The 17,827-nt window shown below is 41.5% G+C and overlaps 1 protein-coding gene across 3 annotated transcripts in view; it reads left to right on the top strand.

The window, feature by feature from the left end:
* pkn1a (protein kinase N1a) overlaps window positions 1-17,827 on the top strand; it is a 50,042-nt gene that overhangs the window by 25,807 nt on the left and 6,408 nt on the right. The window contains exons 1-13 of one of the 3 annotated variants that reach the window (XM_063883447.1): window positions 6,060-6,207; window positions 6,955-7,149; window positions 8,105-8,210; window positions 8,525-8,673; window positions 9,150-9,270; window positions 12,285-12,430; window positions 13,277-13,490; window positions 14,597-14,791; window positions 15,355-15,464; window positions 15,896-16,039; window positions 16,329-16,404; window positions 17,144-17,279; window positions 17,509-17,593. In XM_063883447.1, the coding sequence (XP_063739517.1) occupies window positions 6,166-6,207; window positions 6,955-7,149; window positions 8,105-8,210; window positions 8,525-8,673; window positions 9,150-9,270; window positions 12,285-12,430; window positions 13,277-13,490; window positions 14,597-14,791; window positions 15,355-15,464; window positions 15,896-16,039; window positions 16,329-16,404; window positions 17,144-17,279; window positions 17,509-17,593 (1,719 nt within the window). In that variant the 5' untranslated portion in view covers window positions 6,060-6,165. Of the gene's footprint in view, window positions 1-6,059; window positions 6,208-6,954; window positions 7,150-8,104; window positions 8,211-8,524; window positions 8,674-9,149; window positions 9,271-12,284; window positions 12,431-13,276; window positions 13,491-14,596; window positions 14,792-15,354; window positions 15,465-15,895; window positions 16,040-16,328; window positions 16,405-17,143; window positions 17,280-17,508; window positions 17,636-17,827 lie in introns of those variants that run through there. The other 2 variants (XM_063883445.1, XM_063883446.1) reach the window with 2 other exon arrangements.

Raw genomic sequence — 17,827 nt, 5'->3', positions numbered from 1 at the left:
GTCCTGTCTCCCTTGAAATCCTCCCTTGAGATCCTCCTTCAATTTCAGTACACCTCAGCTTGTCATTTGAAACGGCACGATTGGACACAGCCGGTGTGTCTTGCACTCCAGCTCAGTTTGCGCTGGCTGAATGAGTTTGGCAATCATCTCTGTCCTGTCACTAAAGAGTTGGGTGCAGCTCAAAGAATATGGTTTCCTCCACATCTGCCAAGCTGTCAAGCTCACAGGACCTGAATCAAAGAAGTTAAGTGGCCAATAGATGATGAAGACAATAGCTGCCAGGTTGAGCCAAATGCTTGACGAGCTTTCTATTAAATCCGACATAAACTTATGCAAGCTTTTTTAAATGTGGTGTTATTTCAAAAGAGCCACCTGTTTTCATTGGTGGTTATTGAGGAAGTAAGTAGACCTGGAGGTGTATAATGTGACCAAAGGGGTTAAATGTCAACTGCCTGTTCTCATTCTTGTGTATTTGGGTGTAGTTTTGTAAAGGGTCAGGTCACCTTGTCCCTGTTAAAGACATCACGTTTCTTCTTTTTTGGTGCAATGCTTTGTTTCATGGACTAAAAACCGCCAGCTGTCAATCAACAAAAGAGGGTTAAACCAACAGCAGTGTTTGAATCCCACCCCCGTGCACTTTCATGAGCATCTTCGGTGTAATGGGGGCTCCAGACACAGCCAGCAAACCAGGCGTCTTTTACTGCTTTACTTTGTCAAGTAGCTGTTGGTTTGAGTAAAATCAAACACTTTGAATGCATCTTGTTTGAAAGTTGTTGCATGTTATAGTTGCAGTGCTATTGCTGTTCTTTGGCCTGTTTTACATCCCCTTCTTTAATTTTTCCTCTGCTTGTTTGTCTGCTGTAACCCTGTGATCCGCTCTGCTGTGCCTCAACCGTCTCTCCTCTCCCTCTCTTCCTGTCCCCTTGCTGCTCTCTCTTTGTTTGCCTCATGTGTCTCTCTCGCTCTCTTCCAGCCCTTCACTTCGCTCTCTGTCTTTTTCATGAGCGTGACAGGACAAACTGGCTTTTGCTCTTGCCTGTGTATTTTTTTCTAGTCTTCATTACTAATGGTCCAGTTGCTGGTGAAGGCCCATTTGTATGTCTCTAAAACTGTGCTTCTAGAAACAGACTTGTGATTTACCCTCAAAAGTGTCCTTCAATTTAACAGTGATAGATTTTTATCCATGGACTTGTACCAACAAATGATTGGCTGGGTTTAATCATCCTCTCCTTTTAAAATAAAAAGTGTTCAGTTTGTTTTCTCTTCTCTTCATTATCCACTCTGTTCCTGTCTTAAGTTGCCCTGTTTCCTCTCTCTGTGCCATGCTGTCAGTCAATTTGACAAACATAGGACATGGTATTTCCCTGAAGGTTCGTCTTTTCAGTAGAATTATACGGCCCGTGTGGCAGAGGAAGACATCTAAAGGAAGTGGTGTGCAAGTTGCTGTAAAAACTTTGCAGACTCAAGCCTCTGTCATACATACTGTACGTGCCAGTGTGTGTTTGAAAGAGAAACCTGGTAGCTTCAGCTTTCTACACATTCATGCCGTTTTTACATGACATAAGTATGCACATGTGTTAAACTAAGCACCACATGTGCTCTGTTGCCACAAACTGGTCAGCCGGGCTAAAATGACTTCTTACAAATCACACCGTGTATTTAGTCCTCTAGCTCTTCCTGCAGCATGTAGTTTGATTCTGACATGCATGTGTTAAAATGATAGGTTGAAGTGAAAGGGGAATTCCACCGAAAAGTTGAATCCCCACCTTTGTGAAAAAAAGTCTATAAAGGATTTTGTGTGAAGTGCGATGTATTGCCTCACTTGAGTTGGCATCAGTTGAGGCAGAATGCTTTACAAATGCTGCGTTAAATCAATCCAACTCTGTTGCAGAGATTTAGGAAATAGACTTGAGCAAAATAGGCTAACTAAAACTTTTCAGAAAGTTCCTGTCTTTAGTACGTTTAAGGTGTCCTAGATTCTGTTAAAAGTAGTGGTCAATTTATTTATGAATCACATATATCATATAATGTGCAAAATACACCCAAATGTAACATTTATTAATCTGTCATTCAGCTAAATCTAAATTACAGTATAACCTTGATGATGGGAAAGGATTTCTAATGAAAGTGGTCATTTTGGAAGATCATCAAAGCAGCAGGAAGTCATTCGCCCCTCCTCAGCTCTAACTGGGAAACAGTAACTCTTTCTTCCTGTCTTCTTTTGGGGAATAAAGAAGATTCAGAATTGTGTGTCATTGTTGCTATATTAAAAAAAAAGCTTTTGTTTCTTCATCTTCTATTGTGATCTGTGACTTTTGAGCACATCTTGCTGGTCCTTCCTCCTGTCATGATAGAAACAGTCAGTTATGTAATGGCATTTTCAACTAGTGTCAAATTCAACAGCGAGTTTGGAGTGAATGTACTGGAGCTGTGAGAGCACACAGATCACACCCTTTAAAATAACACAGGCTGCAGTCAGAAATGGGCTGAACCCTATGTCCTCATTCCCCAAAAGACATGTCCTCATGTTTCATTGCGAAGTGGGAGTGTGTGTTTGTGTATTCATTTATGCTGCTGATTCATTCTCGATTAACAGTTTCGTATATATACACTTTCAAAAATCTGTGAAAAACGTCCATCCTTGTTAATAAAAGTCAAAGGTGATGTCTTTCAAATGTCTTTGTGAGTCCAAAAGATATTCGGTAGAAAGCTTGCAATGTATTTTCACCAGAGCCTTCCAAAAGCTCCTAGCTTGGCAGCAATGAGTGCTAACCGTGGATATGTTCATTGTTTAAGTTCGTAATGATAATTTAGGAGTGGCTTTGGTAAAAGGCCTGAAGGAACAGTCAGTCAGTGTTACCAAGTTGTCAACTTTCTCATGAGACTTACCAAACTTATGAAACTCGTGCTGCTACCTTCATTCGACAAGAGTTGGGGGCCACGTTTTTTGGTTGGACATTTTCTTTATATGCAGCCGACTCCTGCTGACTTCTAATATTGACTACCCAAGCTTAAATATTAAATACAATTTAATAAAAGCAGGAAATCTTCATATAAAAACATCATTCCTGTTACTTATGCATAAAAAATAACCAAACGATTATCAATACACTGATGTACTTCTGGTTGCAGTTCTAATGTGTGTGCGTTAATTAAAAGTGAATACATCTCCTCCTATTTTTAGCCATGTAATATATGCTTGCACGACAATGACCTCCCATGACCTGTGTGTGGACACTATCTGTACCGAGTGGTCGTTAGCACAGAACTCCAGGCTTTGTCCACACAGTGAAGGACATGCTAATACACTCCAACACACGGAATTGCATGTTTCCTATGCACTTTCTCGCCCCTCTCCATCCAGCCCTAGGCTCATCTACGCTGCTCACACAGTCTGATTGAATTATCCTCACTTGGCGCTGTGACTTATCTACTAAATTAGCCTCGTCATTACTTGCCTTGACGCTGCCGATGAATGATTCTCCCTGGGCTAGTTCACTAACGAGCTGAATGGGATGAGTCAATCATGCCCGATAGCTGTTGCCATTTTTGTAGTGTTACACCGGGTCAACAACCGAAAGATGGATTGGAGGGTTTTTAATTGTATCAGCTTTTCTCTGTGTAACTGCTGAGCTCAGCTCATTGGATAGGTGTCAGTCTCTTTATGACTGGTTTGTGACGTCTCATCTAGTGTTGCTGTTGTATGCTACGTACATATGTGTGTCAAAACACATCCTGTCAACATCTGCTGCTGTTACACGTCTTCAACACATGTTGTGTTGGAAGTGACAGGAGTCAAGTTCCCACCAGATGATCAAATGACACATTAAAGGGAGAGTGTGACTGGACCACTGGACCAGAGATGGTGTTCTTTTCTGGTTTAATCCATGAGTAAATACTATTAAATTAAACCTATTTATTAAATTGCTTGACACATACCAATACTGATTGAATAGATCAAGGTTGCAGCCAAAGCCTTAGAGAGAAAGGGTTGAACTGATAAATATCTGAACAAGTTGAATTTATCTTTCATTATCTTGAAAGGTTATGTTCTTTTTATATATTGATGTTAGAAGAGTGCATTCAATTTCCTCCTTTCAAGAATGAATACTAGCATTGTAGCCAAAATAGGGCCTTAAGCCAGTCTAATCTTTATAAAAGTAGTTTTTTTGAATGCTTTTGTTGGCAATTGTGCCTTATTTATTAGAAAGATAAGGTTGATGAAAGGGGGGCGATAAGCAACAAAAGGGCACAGGGTCAGATTTGAACCGAGACTGCCGTTAAGGACTCCGAAAAACACACACACACACACACATACAGATGGAGGAAGTGCTGAAATGTAAATAACTATTTCTCTATACAGTTGACAGTCCTTATAAAAAAGGCATCTGTAGAAATGTTGACGGGGCCCTCAGAACTTCAGACAATTATGTATATTATAAATGTCCAATCATGGAGGTTAAATATTTCCAAACCTTTCCCAAAGCATCAGAAAGCTATATTTATGTGCATGATGTCATCTTTTAGCATGTACTGAACCATGTGGAAGCAAACCAGGAAGTGGGAACATCTGTTGTGGCTTATGTGCTGGGCGAGGGGTTTTCATTAAAGGACTCCGGTATGTAGTTCTTACAACACATCCATGTTTGGGCAGCCATCAGGCAAGCTGCCAGCTCACTGCTAATGTTGCTGCCCTATGACATCGTATTATAGCTGTATTCATATGGAGCTGTAGCTCAGTGCTAGCTGTTAGCTGTCATCCTCTTCCTGCTGATCTCTTATAGAGGGAGGAGATCATTTCAATATTATTAAAGATAGACAGAGAATAGCCCTCTTCACACTGAGATTTCAGGCTCTCACAGAGGACCATTAACAAACGTGTGAAGTAGCGATTTAATATCTTTAGTCATCCTCAATTTAGAACAGTGTCTGATGGCACTGGTATTGCTGGTTTCAAAAGTCTGACTGTTCCTACATTTTGGGAAAAAACTCACCATTTGCAGGTTGTTTTGTAGATGGGTCTGCAATAAGATAAGATAAGAAGATAAGAACTACTTTTTTAATCCCAAACTGGGAAATGTTTGTGCAGCAGCATAATACAATCATGGCATAGAAAATAATTAGAAATAAAGGAGTATAAACTATAATATATAAACTATGCTGAAGTGTAGACATCTCAAAGAAGAAATTTAAAAAAACTGGCATTAGAGAAATAATATATATACAGTTGACTATGAAGATAAATAATCTAAAATTACAATACAACATTTAATACATGTGGATAAAAATGCTGGATTCTCAGTGGAATTGTTTGAATGAAAGTAAAAGACCCTCAGCAGTCCCATCCCTGGAGCTCATTTTCAAAACACAAGTTTAGTTTTTTGAAAATGTATGATCCATCTCTATCTGCACAGTCCATATCTTTATAAATCATCAGGCATTCATTCTGATCACATAAACACAGATTGCCACCCATATTTGATTACACCCATCTGGCCCCGTGTTGCATGCAACCTGTGAGATCATTTTTATTGTGCCGTGTTGACGGGTCTTAAACTGTGTGCTCATTTTCTGATTTGGATGATATTGTAGGCTGTCTCTCTTGGTTTGTATTTCAGGAATATGAGGGAACAAGCGGTCAAGAAATGCATCCTAATCTTTGCTCTCTGGCTTTAACCCAAAACTTAGAAAACAAATACTTCCTATGTTTCCGCCCTCAAGATCATATCTCATCACGAGCACAAAAATTATTAAAAAGCTGTCACAATTTCCTTAGAGCCCGATCTGAGTAATTGATAAGCATTAGAGAAAGACTTAACAATGTACAAGCGTACTGCCACAGATCTAGGAATGCTTTCCAAAAACTCTGGGATTGGAGGATGTCCTTGATGTATAGAGTTTCTGTCCCCCTTTTCTCTGGGTCTCACTCTCCTCTGACAGCAGCAAAATCGCAGAGGAAACAGGAAAGGCCTGAGCAGCTTGGTGTTAGGACGGATATCCTCTTTCGGGGGCGTTCCCCCTCCCTCACTTAACTCTCCCTCTCTTTATCTCTTTTTATTGTTTATTCTCCTTTTCGCTCACGGTGTGGCATTAGCCGTTTGTCCGAGCTCGGGAGCATTTGCTGTTCATCTTCCCGTTTTCGGGGTCATAATATCTGAGTGGACTATGTGTTGGCATGGTGACGAGGAGGATGACGACAGCTCGGAGGTTAAGTGTTGTTGGCTTGTTTGTTTGATTTTTGTGTTCCTGTAATATTGGCTGTGTGGCTGTGATTTCACGTGATTAACTCTCTCTCCTGCTGAGTTCCTGATTGTGTCTCTCGCTAGTTGAGTCTCCAGATTTTGCTAGGATTCATTTTCAAAAAACACAGGAAGTGAGTAGAAACTAAAATAGTAGGAGTGGAGTCCAATTATATTCTTGTACCACAGTGTGCTTTTCATTCAGGTTAAGATTTTCATGATATTTATCAAGCATTAGAGTAGAACTGGATCAGGATAATAAAGAGCTACTGACGACACAGATCAAGGTACAGATTTGTGATTTGATGTTTAAGCCCGTTTTTTTTAGGCAGACTATCTTGAAAATGGGATTTCTAATGGTGTTCCTGACCCTTAAGCTCTTGTTGTAAGCAGGTTTGACACTGGACATTTGTGTTTCTATTTTTATAACTGACTGAACAAGATTTGTGTCTTTCCTTACTGCCCCTCTTGCTTCCTTTTTTACTAGCATTTTCCACAACGTTTCCCATTTTCCCCAGCCCCCACCACTATCATCCCTATCACTCTATCTCTTTCCTCCCATTACTCCTTATCCTGTTCACCATCTTGTCCCCTCTGTCCACCACACTCTCAACACCTCCTCTTCCCAGGCCGACTATGTTACCACAATCTTTTGTTTTGTTCATATAACCGCATAGCCTAACTTCTTTATCATTTTCCTTCCCTCTCTTTCCAGAGTGACCCAGGTGGGCTGTCTGTTCTGGAGCAGCTCGGCCTGGACCAGAACTCGGATTTCTCTGATTCCAGTGTGCAGCAGCTCCTGGACGAACAGCGAGAAAGGATCCGCAGGGAGATTCGTAAAGAGCTGAAAATCAAGGAAGGAGCTGAGAACCTACGGAGGGCGACGACTGAAAGGAGGAACGCACAGCAGGTTAGCCACAGCTACCATCCTCTCGAAGCCAGGGACCTGATGAAGTGCACATGTCTCCGGAATTTTTTTCTGGTCATACTGGTCAAATGTCCTCATTTTTGCGAGAGAAAACTGGTTACCGATTACTTCCTCTAATGAATGATTGGAAAAAGCAAGACGGTTAAAAAATGGTCAATAGGGAACTTTCAAGAACACTCAATATGACAACGCATAATTGACACAACGTCAGTGACAAGAAAGAAATTAGTAGTTTGATCATGGATGAGCTTTGTTCAGTTGGAAAGTGTTTCATTTTTACATCAGTACAACAGCAGGAAACCAGTTTTAATGACTGGAACGGTGTCTGGTGAGTCAGTCACACAGGAACTGGGTATTTTTGCTGGTATGTTCGGTTGTTATCCTGTCTGTGTTTGATACACTTCAGACCTGTCTGAAAGCTTAATGTGATAAATGTTTTGATCTTTTTTTATTCAGTAATAGATTCACCGAGTTCATATTTCTTCTTTGCGAGGCAGGGACGCAACACAAGCTCACACATTGACATCCTGGAGCTGCCAAATGCAGATCCAGCATCTCTGTGTGGAAATAGAAATCAGGAATAATACACTAGCAGTCAAAGAGTTAAATGCTTTGCTCACAAGAAAGTGTAGGGGTGAGACCAAACTCATTCACTTGGCTTCCTAAATGCAGGCCACAGAAAAAGTTCAAGCAGTAATTACACTTATTTGATTATATTGAGTAAACGTTTGTAGTAAAATATTTTCCCTCTACTCACAAGGGTTCAATTAGTTTAAACTGGACAGGTATACTGAGGCTTCAGGTGTAATGTATAAAGGGTTAGACAATGGTAAACCCTGTAACTGGTTCAAAGCCAAAATAAATCTTCTCTCTAGCGTCTCAATACATTGTTGCTGGTGTTGTAATAATGCTCTACTGTATTTGCTGACGCCTGCAGGTGGACAGCCAGCTACGTTCTTCTAACCGTAAGCTGGACAACCTGCATGACCAGCTGCAAGAACTGGATGCTCACATTGTGGTCAAGGGAGGAGAGGAGAACAAAGGTGTGTATCTGAAAAGCTGTCACCCCTGTTGTCAAACCTACCCTTTGTTTCCTTTGCCTATAACATTAATAAGAACGTGTTAGATTAGTGAGATGGGATTATTTGCGGGAGCACACAAAATGTAGTTGATATCTAATATTTTATTTGGGAAAACTCCCAGATCAGACTCATGTGTGTCCATGGCATCGAGAATCATCCAAAAGTCATGACATTACATGAAATTCCCCTGAGCGTAATTCACTTTTAGTTGCTCTGTGTGAACCCTCATCTTGTTTCTTTTTATACCATCTGCAACCTTTTCCTTCCCTCTACAGATGAGTGTCCTCAATCTCCCGGGGCGGAGTCTCGTACGTCAGCCCATAAGGAACGCATCGCCGCTCTGGAGAGACAGCTCAACATCGAGCTCAAAGTCAAGCAGGGAGTTGAAAACATGATCCCCATCTACGCCAATGGATCCACCAAGGTACAGGACGATGGCTTAATCCATACACAAACAAACACCTGAACACAAGAGTGTTTAGAATAGAGGCCTATGGCGCAGAATTGTATTGATACAGACTGTTGTAGGGTATTAAACCCCCTCCCCCCCGCTGGCTGATAGCTGACAGCGTGTGTGTGACCTTGCAAACTGCTGACTCAGATGATGATTTTTAAATCTGTTAAACCTGTGACACACAAAATTCCTTCCCTCGTGCACATACCTCATCACTTGATTACTTTAAAAATCCCCTCCCCCCTCTTTTATTCAGCATCTGTTTCACCCTTGCTGTCTGACCTTGCCCTCATACCTCCGGTTCCCTTTCTTTTACTGCTTTAAAACACACAGATGTATCGCCCGTAACAACCAATCAACAGAAAGAAAACAAGACTACTTGTATTTAAATACTTAGCTTCCCGCTTCGGTCATGTGATTTGCCCTTTTGTCTTGCATCCTGCCAGGATAAGAAGATGCTGCAGACGGCCCAGCAGATGCTACAGGACAGTAAGACCAAAATTGACATCATCCGCATGCAGATCCGCAAGGCTGTGCAGGCCACGGAGCACAATGAAGACACACAGGGTACGTTTGATTGGCTGGCTAATTGCCTAGTAAAATTGGGTTTAGATGTATAAATCAATAAGAGGAACTCACCTTGGTTGGCTGGTAAATGTGTAAGATGACATTTAAATGTTATAATATTTGGTCTATGTTTGTGCACTGTAAAAGGTTGGCACTCTCTTAGATGTAGGTCTGTTAAAAAGTAGTATCAGATGCAAAGCCAGGGTAAATGGGTCCCTTTTTTTCAAATCCTTTATAAACTGTGTACTGTACTTAAAACCATGGAGCTGACTTGGAGTGATATATCTACAGAAAACACCAATTAAAATTGTTTTGAGCAACATGTAGCAATTATTCTAAGCCTGAACATTGGAGTTCAGCTGTCAGAGGAAAAGGAACTATTTTGGCAGTGTGTTGTGCTCTGAAAATATAACTCTGCGGTTTATGATCAGCTGGCACTGACAGGATGCTTGTCATGTGTCTGTCATGCTTTCTTTTTCTCTGCTTGTTGAACGCTGAGCAGCAGCTCCAGACAGCAGACACACTGCAGCAAACACAGATCAATAAAGAGACGGCTCGGTGTTTTCTCTCCGCCTTAGTTTTCCGGGGAAAAAGATGAATAGGTTAGTTAGAATTTAGAGTGTGTGTGGGGGGGTGGACAAACACATGCAGTGAATAATACAAATCCTGTGAAATAACCCACCTGGCGTATTATCACAATCAATCACATTCACTCACAGATGCAATCAAAAAAAGAAATCCAGCCCTCCTACAAAAGGACCGGCAGATGAAAAGTCCCTTTCACACTCAAACGCTCGCTCACACACACACACACACACACACACACACACACACACACACTCACAATGGTATTGTGCTGTGTGCAGAAGCAGAGCTAAAACACTCAGGGCTGATGATTGCATATGAAATGTGCTGAAGCATGGTCATGCACCTCAAGTTACAATTAAACAATGAATATGATGTCCTGGTTCCTTTCTGACACACACACACACACACACACACACACACACACACACACACACACACACACACACACACACACACACACACTCATATTAAATGTTATGGCTGGGCGTACGCTACCATTTCAGTAGCCGGGGCAGGTGAATGGGTGTCTGTCGGGCAGGGAGTGCTGTGGACCATTATGGCCTCCTTGCTGGGAAAATGGGCTGATTGATTGCGGTCACGAGAGGTGGGTGGTTTGGTAAAATGCTGAAGGGGAGCAGGGAGAGAGCAGCGTGAAGGGGTAAAAGTAAAATAAAGATTTTAAGGATGCTGTATTCCTTTGGGGCTATATATGTTTTTATTCATGTCAGACGGAGGCAGCCAATGGCTATTAAGAGAATGGGCTTTTAAGGCAGAGAGTATAATGGCAAAGTGGAAGTGGACTTTTAAGGACTGTACTCCTCTGTGTCCTCTTTGTGGTAAACTTACTGGGTTTAATGATCTGAAGTTGAATGCACTACTGTTGCATGATAAAAATAGAATTATCGATGTTAAGGAACATTGATTTTACACTTTAAAGCTTAGAGTTTACCTGTTAAGAGGTTGTGCAGAGTAATAATGCATATGTGAAAAAATATTTCTCTAGCCAGCTCCCTTTAAACCACACACACACTTGCAGGGGTTGTGTGTGTAGTGTACACAGAGAGACAGTCTCCAGGCACCACACCCGGTGGAGGGGTCATCTCACAGGGTCTGGGTTCCAGGCAGAACACCTTATTAGGAAATAAAAGCATCCATATCCATCCTAACCCCTACCTCCCCCTCTCCCTTTCTTTCTCCTTTCTCATGCTGCACTTTGAAAAACTCAAAAGCCGTAAAAATAATTTTAAAGCAATCCTCTGTGTCCTTTGTCCATCTTCTGAACTAGCCTGACATTTGAAGGACAAATACACCTTGAATAAATTAAATGTATCCTATTGTCCTTCTCCTTATCTCACCCCTCCTCTTCCCCTCCCGTATCTGTGTGCTTCAATGTTTTTGTTAGAGGTTGCTACTGTGTGTCGCTAAGCTAACCACTTAGCTGTAATTGTGCGTTACGGGTGTTGCTCAGAGTTTGACCCCATGTGTGTTTTTCTGAGTGAAGGGGCTCGAGTATGTTTTTCCCTTTTTGACTGATAGTTTTGCACTCTATTCAATGTTTTGGATCAAGCTACCGTCACCAGGCCTTTCCATTTAAGGGGTGAAACAAACAATTGTTAGTGTTTTATCAGTGTCATTGGTGGCGCGTTCCAGTGGCTGTCTCATTGGACAGTGACTGTGAAAATGTTATTCATATCATTTCTGCACCAACCTTCCATAATTAATGTCTCACATTGCGTATGTTGGCAGGTCTTGATTTATTAAACCATTTGTAGGGGTATTGAAAACATGTATCTTCATCATGATTAGATGAATGCCTTTTTCTTGCATAGCAAATTGCAAAATATCATCTATCTAATTGGGGGTTAGGTGTAATCTGTGGTAACAACAGGCTGGTATTACCATAACATCCCATGACATCTCATTTAAGTAACTGAGAAATCACTCATTTGTTTCTCTGTGGCTCGACAAACTGATGATTTATTTTAACATCAACATCAAATCTAACAAAAAACATTTTTAGGAGGGTTTTAGATTTTTCTGTTTGCTTCTAAAGATAAGAGTGAGTAAGGCATGTGGAAGCAGAGGTTGGAACTGAAGTTAATGTTGTTTACTGAGTGAATTCAGATTGCTCACTTCCCTCTGGGCCCTGCTAATGTTTTCTTTGTCAGACTCTTGTGTAATGCATGACATGCATTAAGGTATTAACCTTACTTAGTATGCCCAGGAGAGTTCCCTCTAACACACTGCTGCCAAAACAAGACTAGAGTCCTCAAGTGCCCCTGCCAAGATTAAACCGAGTATAACTGAATAAAGTTTGCAGGTGGATTTAAGCCGTGTCATATTTATGGCATCCAATCTCAGTTGCAAAGTGTAAAATTCTTCTGGTCTAATGCTCAGTAATGTAATGTTTCCGTCTCACCTTGCAGGTAACCAGGACCTCTGTGGGATGGAGCTGCGCATTGAAGAGCTGAGGCATCACTACAGGGTGGAGCATGCTGTCGCTGAGGGCGCCAAAAATGTCCTCAGGCTCCTGGGGGCTAGCAAGGTCCAGGACAAGAAAGCCCTGTCTGAGGTAAGACTGGAAACACACACACACACACACACACACACACACACACACACACACACACACACACACACACACACACACACACACACCCTGCAACTGCAAACCCTTCATCCATCTCAAATGCACTTAATGCAAATCTGTGAGACACTTGATATGTTTCGCTCTACTCCTAGACAAACGCATTCAAACTTCTCCATTTTTATTTTATCCTTCCTGTACTCCAGCATACTTATGTTTAACTGTTTTCACAGCATCCTTACATTATAAAGTGAATATGATAGGCTTTCTCTCTTGGGGTTCAACATAGACAGAAGATATTAAGAGATGTCTCACCATAATGCAATTTTCTACATCTCCTGAGTGTACTGTACTCTCTTTAAAAAATATATACAGCTCCGAAAAATTAAGAGACTACTCCAGCATTATCAGTTTCTCTGGTGTTAGTATTTAAATATGTATGTCTATAAACTACTGACACTTATTTGTGTTGGAATTCAACAGACACTGGAATGGCTGCCATACTTGTAGAGATAAAGATTTAAGAAACATATGGAGTGGTCTCTAAGTTTCCGGGGCTGTATATCGTATCATCACACAGCAGCCACAACTATTCCAACCACTCAGAATAATCTTCCATCATATGTAATGCATCTGTGATGGTGTTGGAATTTTTATTTGAAACTTATACATCGATAATACTGTTTGTTATTCTTAAAATTTGACCAAAATATGACAGGAGGGCTGGCTTTATGTGGGTTTTTTTTAGATTGCATTGAGAACTTAAAGTTTACTTAATGCAAAGTGAATGTAACTGTGTTTTTTAAAGCTGCTCTGCTTGATGATCTGTAGGCGCAGTCTCGTCTGAGCGAGGCGTCTCTGCGCTTGGACCTGCTGAGGCACTCTCTGGACCATCGCCTTTCAGAGCTGCCGGAGGACCATCCCAAGGCCAGCGTCATCAAAGAGGAGCTGGTCCAGGCCTCCTCCCCGGTTTTCAGCTCCCGCCACAGCGCCCCCTACCTCCACAACCAGTACAGCACCCTCAACAAGCCCTCCCCTCTCACTGGTACGTCAGATATAAGAACAAAGCTACGTGGGACACAGTCACGCATGCTCACACAAAAAGAATCAGTGATACACAATGACAAAATAGTGTGTGTATACAATGGTTAAGATAAGCACAAGAGCCCACTGTAAACATTAAAGATATACAGACATACTGACACGCTCAATTTAAAGCCTTTTTATGACTTCAGATCGGGATGATGAGGTTTTTATTATAATATTTATTAAATTACATTGAAATGCCGGTGCTCAGTGGCATGTGCTTTACTAAAGTGGCACACATCCCCAGACAAAGGCATAAAAAAGCATTTCACACAATATGCTGTTCATTTGGTGCAGCATATTGTGTTTATAGTTTACATATGAAAGGGGTTTTTATAGACTGGCAAACTAATAAATTGTAGTCGCAAAACATGGCACCAGCAAGAACGGATCATTTTAACCTGAAAAGATGAATACAGTCATCATTTAGTATATTGCGGCTTGTTGTGGCCTTGTGGTTATCCTGTGTTGAAACACCCACATTACGCCTTTGATTGGTTTTATGCATCTTTTCACACACAGCTCTGAACAGTAGAAGAGTCGTAATGCCTGTACACTGACATTTAATTTAAGTGAGGATTAATCATCCATGTGGCAAACTAAAATAAGACCAAGACATTCTTGAGGCCATTTTATTCTAACATGAGTGAATATGATTTTCTATGTTCACTCTTGAGTAAGAATTATAGTATGTTCTATGAGCCCATGAGTGATGGAGGGTAATGGCTTTTCATTGATCTACAGGCAGAGGATTGCCAGCTAATTATGTCTATATTTATGGAACGGAGCATTATTTCTCTCCCAGTGCAAATCATTGTAAAGAAAAATATAGATTTTGGTTGTCTTCACAGAGATTATTTGTCTTAAATAAAAGCAGATTTACTTATGTAGCCACTGGTTTAGTTAGGGTTATTTGAGTCAAATGCAGTACAAAAGTAGTTGCAAATATTAACGTCCAAGATGACACGACAAGGCCACGATTTATTTATTTAATTGTAGTGGGCCTTTGCTGTTTTTGGTCTTCAGGGGTTTGTTGTACCTGAATTGTTTCCCTCTTGTCTTCAGGTACCTTACAGGTGCAGCTGCTGGGCTGTGTTGGGCTGCTGGAGGTGGTCCCAGGTCGCAATAAAGGGACAGCCGTCATGCTGCCCTGCTACAGCCCCGGAGACACCCGCTCCTTCATGAGAGGAAGCAAAGGACTCTACGGACGCAGCGGCTCAGTGAGCGGGAAGACGCCCAGCAAGACGGACGACCTCTCCTGTAAGTGTGTTTCTCATTATATTTTTATTTTATTTTTAAAATAACATAAACAAAACAATTAGAAAAATAAGAATTTCTTCTTTGAGATCATTCACTTCTTCAACATTAATATTAAATGTAGTTCCAAAGGTTTATAAAAGAACATCCTTTGTTGCCCTTGGACATTTTTCCTCACAAAGTGTGGTGTAACATATACTGTCACTCTCAGCACAAAATGGCAATGAAGCCATAGCAGATCTATACTGACTAAATTCAATTACTGTCACTTTACGTTGGTACGGTCAGGGATTGTGAGTGCTCGCACATAATTGCACAGCAGCATCAGCAGATTTAGCGAAATTGCCTCAACACCCTGACCACACCATTCACAGCCAGCTTTTCTTAAGGTCTAGCACTTTATGTCTTAAAGTAAATTAATAACGATCATTAATCAATAACCATACGGTATTGTTGTAGTGTGAGTGTACAGTAGCTTTCCTTTCTTCATAGTGTTCAGCACTAGGGTGGCAGTCTCTGTATACTAATGTAACTTATAGAGGAAATAAAATGTTGTGTGTGTGCAGCCGAGGTGAGTGCTGTGCTGAAGCTAGAGAACAACGTTGTGGGCCAGACCCCCTGGAAGACTGTGGGAGATCAGGCCTGGGACCAGACCTTCACTGTGGAGCTGGAACGGGTCAGTACACACACACACACAGAGAAACACCCACGCACACACACACATTTGTACACATAATGAGATGGATCTACTTGTTCATAGATCGTTAACAACTTGGCTAACAATACTGTCAAAAGCAAAGAACACACAATATTTATAAATGTCTCTCCTCTTCTTTGCTTCCTCTTTTAACGGGGACATGACTCCGGTTGTTTGCACTGATGCATATGTACTGTGTATATTTTATTGTTTAGGGGAGTTGTGACCCAGAGGCAGTGAGCATTGCATTTTTTCCACAGATGTTGTGTACAGCCATCACATTATGCAGCCATATATAGTTCATAATGATACGTTTAAGCAAACATGGTGTCTATTGCCTCGTGAACTGTCCTTTTTAGTAAATCTGCAGCTGCTATTACCACTATTTAGAGCTGCTGTGTGTGTTTTAGTCGAGGGAGATGGAGATCGCAGTCTACTGGAAGGACTACCGCTCGTTGGCCGCCCTGAAGTACCTGAAGCTGGAGGAGTTCCTGGACAACCAGAAACACAGAGTTCAGCTGGAGTTGGAGCCTCAGGGCCTGCTGCTGGCAGAGGTACACACACTCACACAAATGCACACACATGGCAACCAACAATTGGAAAAGGGAAAGCAACACATACGTGTGAACACAGATGTCCTTGCATACATGACACCTGTGTATGCATGTGCTATAAATACACACAAATATATTCAAATTTGCCCCCCACACACACACAAGCTGTCACATGCACCTGTGCGGAAAATGCTTTGATATATCTCACTGGAAAGGCTTTATCATCTGTTATGTATGAACTGAAATGTTGATGTGTGATTTCTATGTTTCATGTGTGTGTGTTTGGCAGGTGACCTTCTTCAACCCGGTCATTGAGAGAGTTCCTCGCCTGCGGAGGCAGAAGAAGGTCTTTTCTAAGCAGCAAGGTGAGCAAGAGACGGAGCAGAGAGCAGAAACACAGAAAAATTTGCTAATCTTGGAAATAACTACAGTTTTTCTGCTCTGCAGTTTTAATACAGTTTGGAAGGTGACCTTTTGGAATTAACAAACAGCAGTGATTTTTTAATTAAATGCGAAAATAAAAATAACCCGAAGGTAGAAACAGTGATGGATTCACAATACACCCTTTTAATTCAGACCACAGCACCATCTAGTGGTGAATAAATAATTTCCTCATGTTTCCTGGTCATGATGACAGTTTTATTTCTGCAGCACTTGCTGGAACAAATATAGGAAGTACTACAGTTAAACAAGATGTAAACCGGAGATATTAAAACTGTGCCCAAAATAAAGCTGAACAAATGTGTATAGAGAACAATATACAGAAATAATAGTCCAAAAGTCAAATTAACATTTTACATTTAAGTCAGAGTAAACTCAAAAACCAGAGCTGAAAATGGAAACCAAATATCTGCTAAAGAAGACATTTTCATTCTAAGTGTGATGAATAGTTCTGAAGACATAACGTGTGTGTGTGTGTGTGTGTGTGTGTGTGTGTGTGTGTGTGTGTGTGTGTGTGTGTGTGTGTGTGTGTGTGTGTGTGTGTGTGTGTGTGTGTGTGTGTGTGTGTGTGTGTGTGTGTGTGTGTGTGTGTGTGTGTGTGTGTGTGTGTGTGTGTGTGTGTGTGTGTGTGTGTGTGTGTGTGTGTGTGTGTGTGTGTGCAAGGCAAAGCATTCCTTCGGGCTCGTCAAATGAACGTCGATATCGGGACGTGGGTGAGGCTGCTTCGAAACGCCATTCCCACGGTCAACAACTCAGGAACCTACAGTCCCAACGCACAAAGCCTCACACTCAACTCTGGGTAAGACACACAACAATGCAAAAGCCACATAGATGCACACACTCCACTTCATTGTACTGGGATGTTTCATAGCCATCCGTCAAACGCAGCAGCGTTCCTCAAACCTTTATCCTTGTGTTTCCTGGCAAAGTATAAAGCACCTGATGCTTTCTCTGCCCCACGTCTAACAACCCTCTTGTGTTTGTCTGTCTGCATCGCCGTGTTGGTCTGTTGTCTGCGTGAATTTCAGGGAGGTCTCAGTGGAGAAGTTGAGTCTGGACAGCGACTCTCCGATAAGAATCGATTACAAGAGAGACACGGACGGACAAACCCCGGTGAGGGACACAGAGAGAGAGGAAGCCCTGGAAATGGGGGAGGTGTGTGTATGGTTAGGCCTGCTGTAGTAAGGTCTCTGTATTTACTGTGGGGTGAGTTTCACTATCTATCATGGAAATAAGGCCCCAAGGTTTGATCCAGTCAAGTAAAGACTAAACCCTAAAAGATGGGATAAATCATCACATATTAGTTGATAATGTCAGGCCATAAAAAATACAATTTGGTTCAAATGT

Source organism: Eleginops maclovinus, chromosome 5, assembly GCF_036324505.1.
Source record: "Eleginops maclovinus isolate JMC-PN-2008 ecotype Puerto Natales chromosome 5, JC_Emac_rtc_rv5, whole genome shotgun sequence".
Classification (NCBI taxonomy): Eukaryota; Metazoa; Chordata; class Actinopteri; order Perciformes; family Eleginopidae; genus Eleginops; species Eleginops maclovinus.
This window is presented reverse-complemented; position numbering and strand designations above follow the sequence as displayed.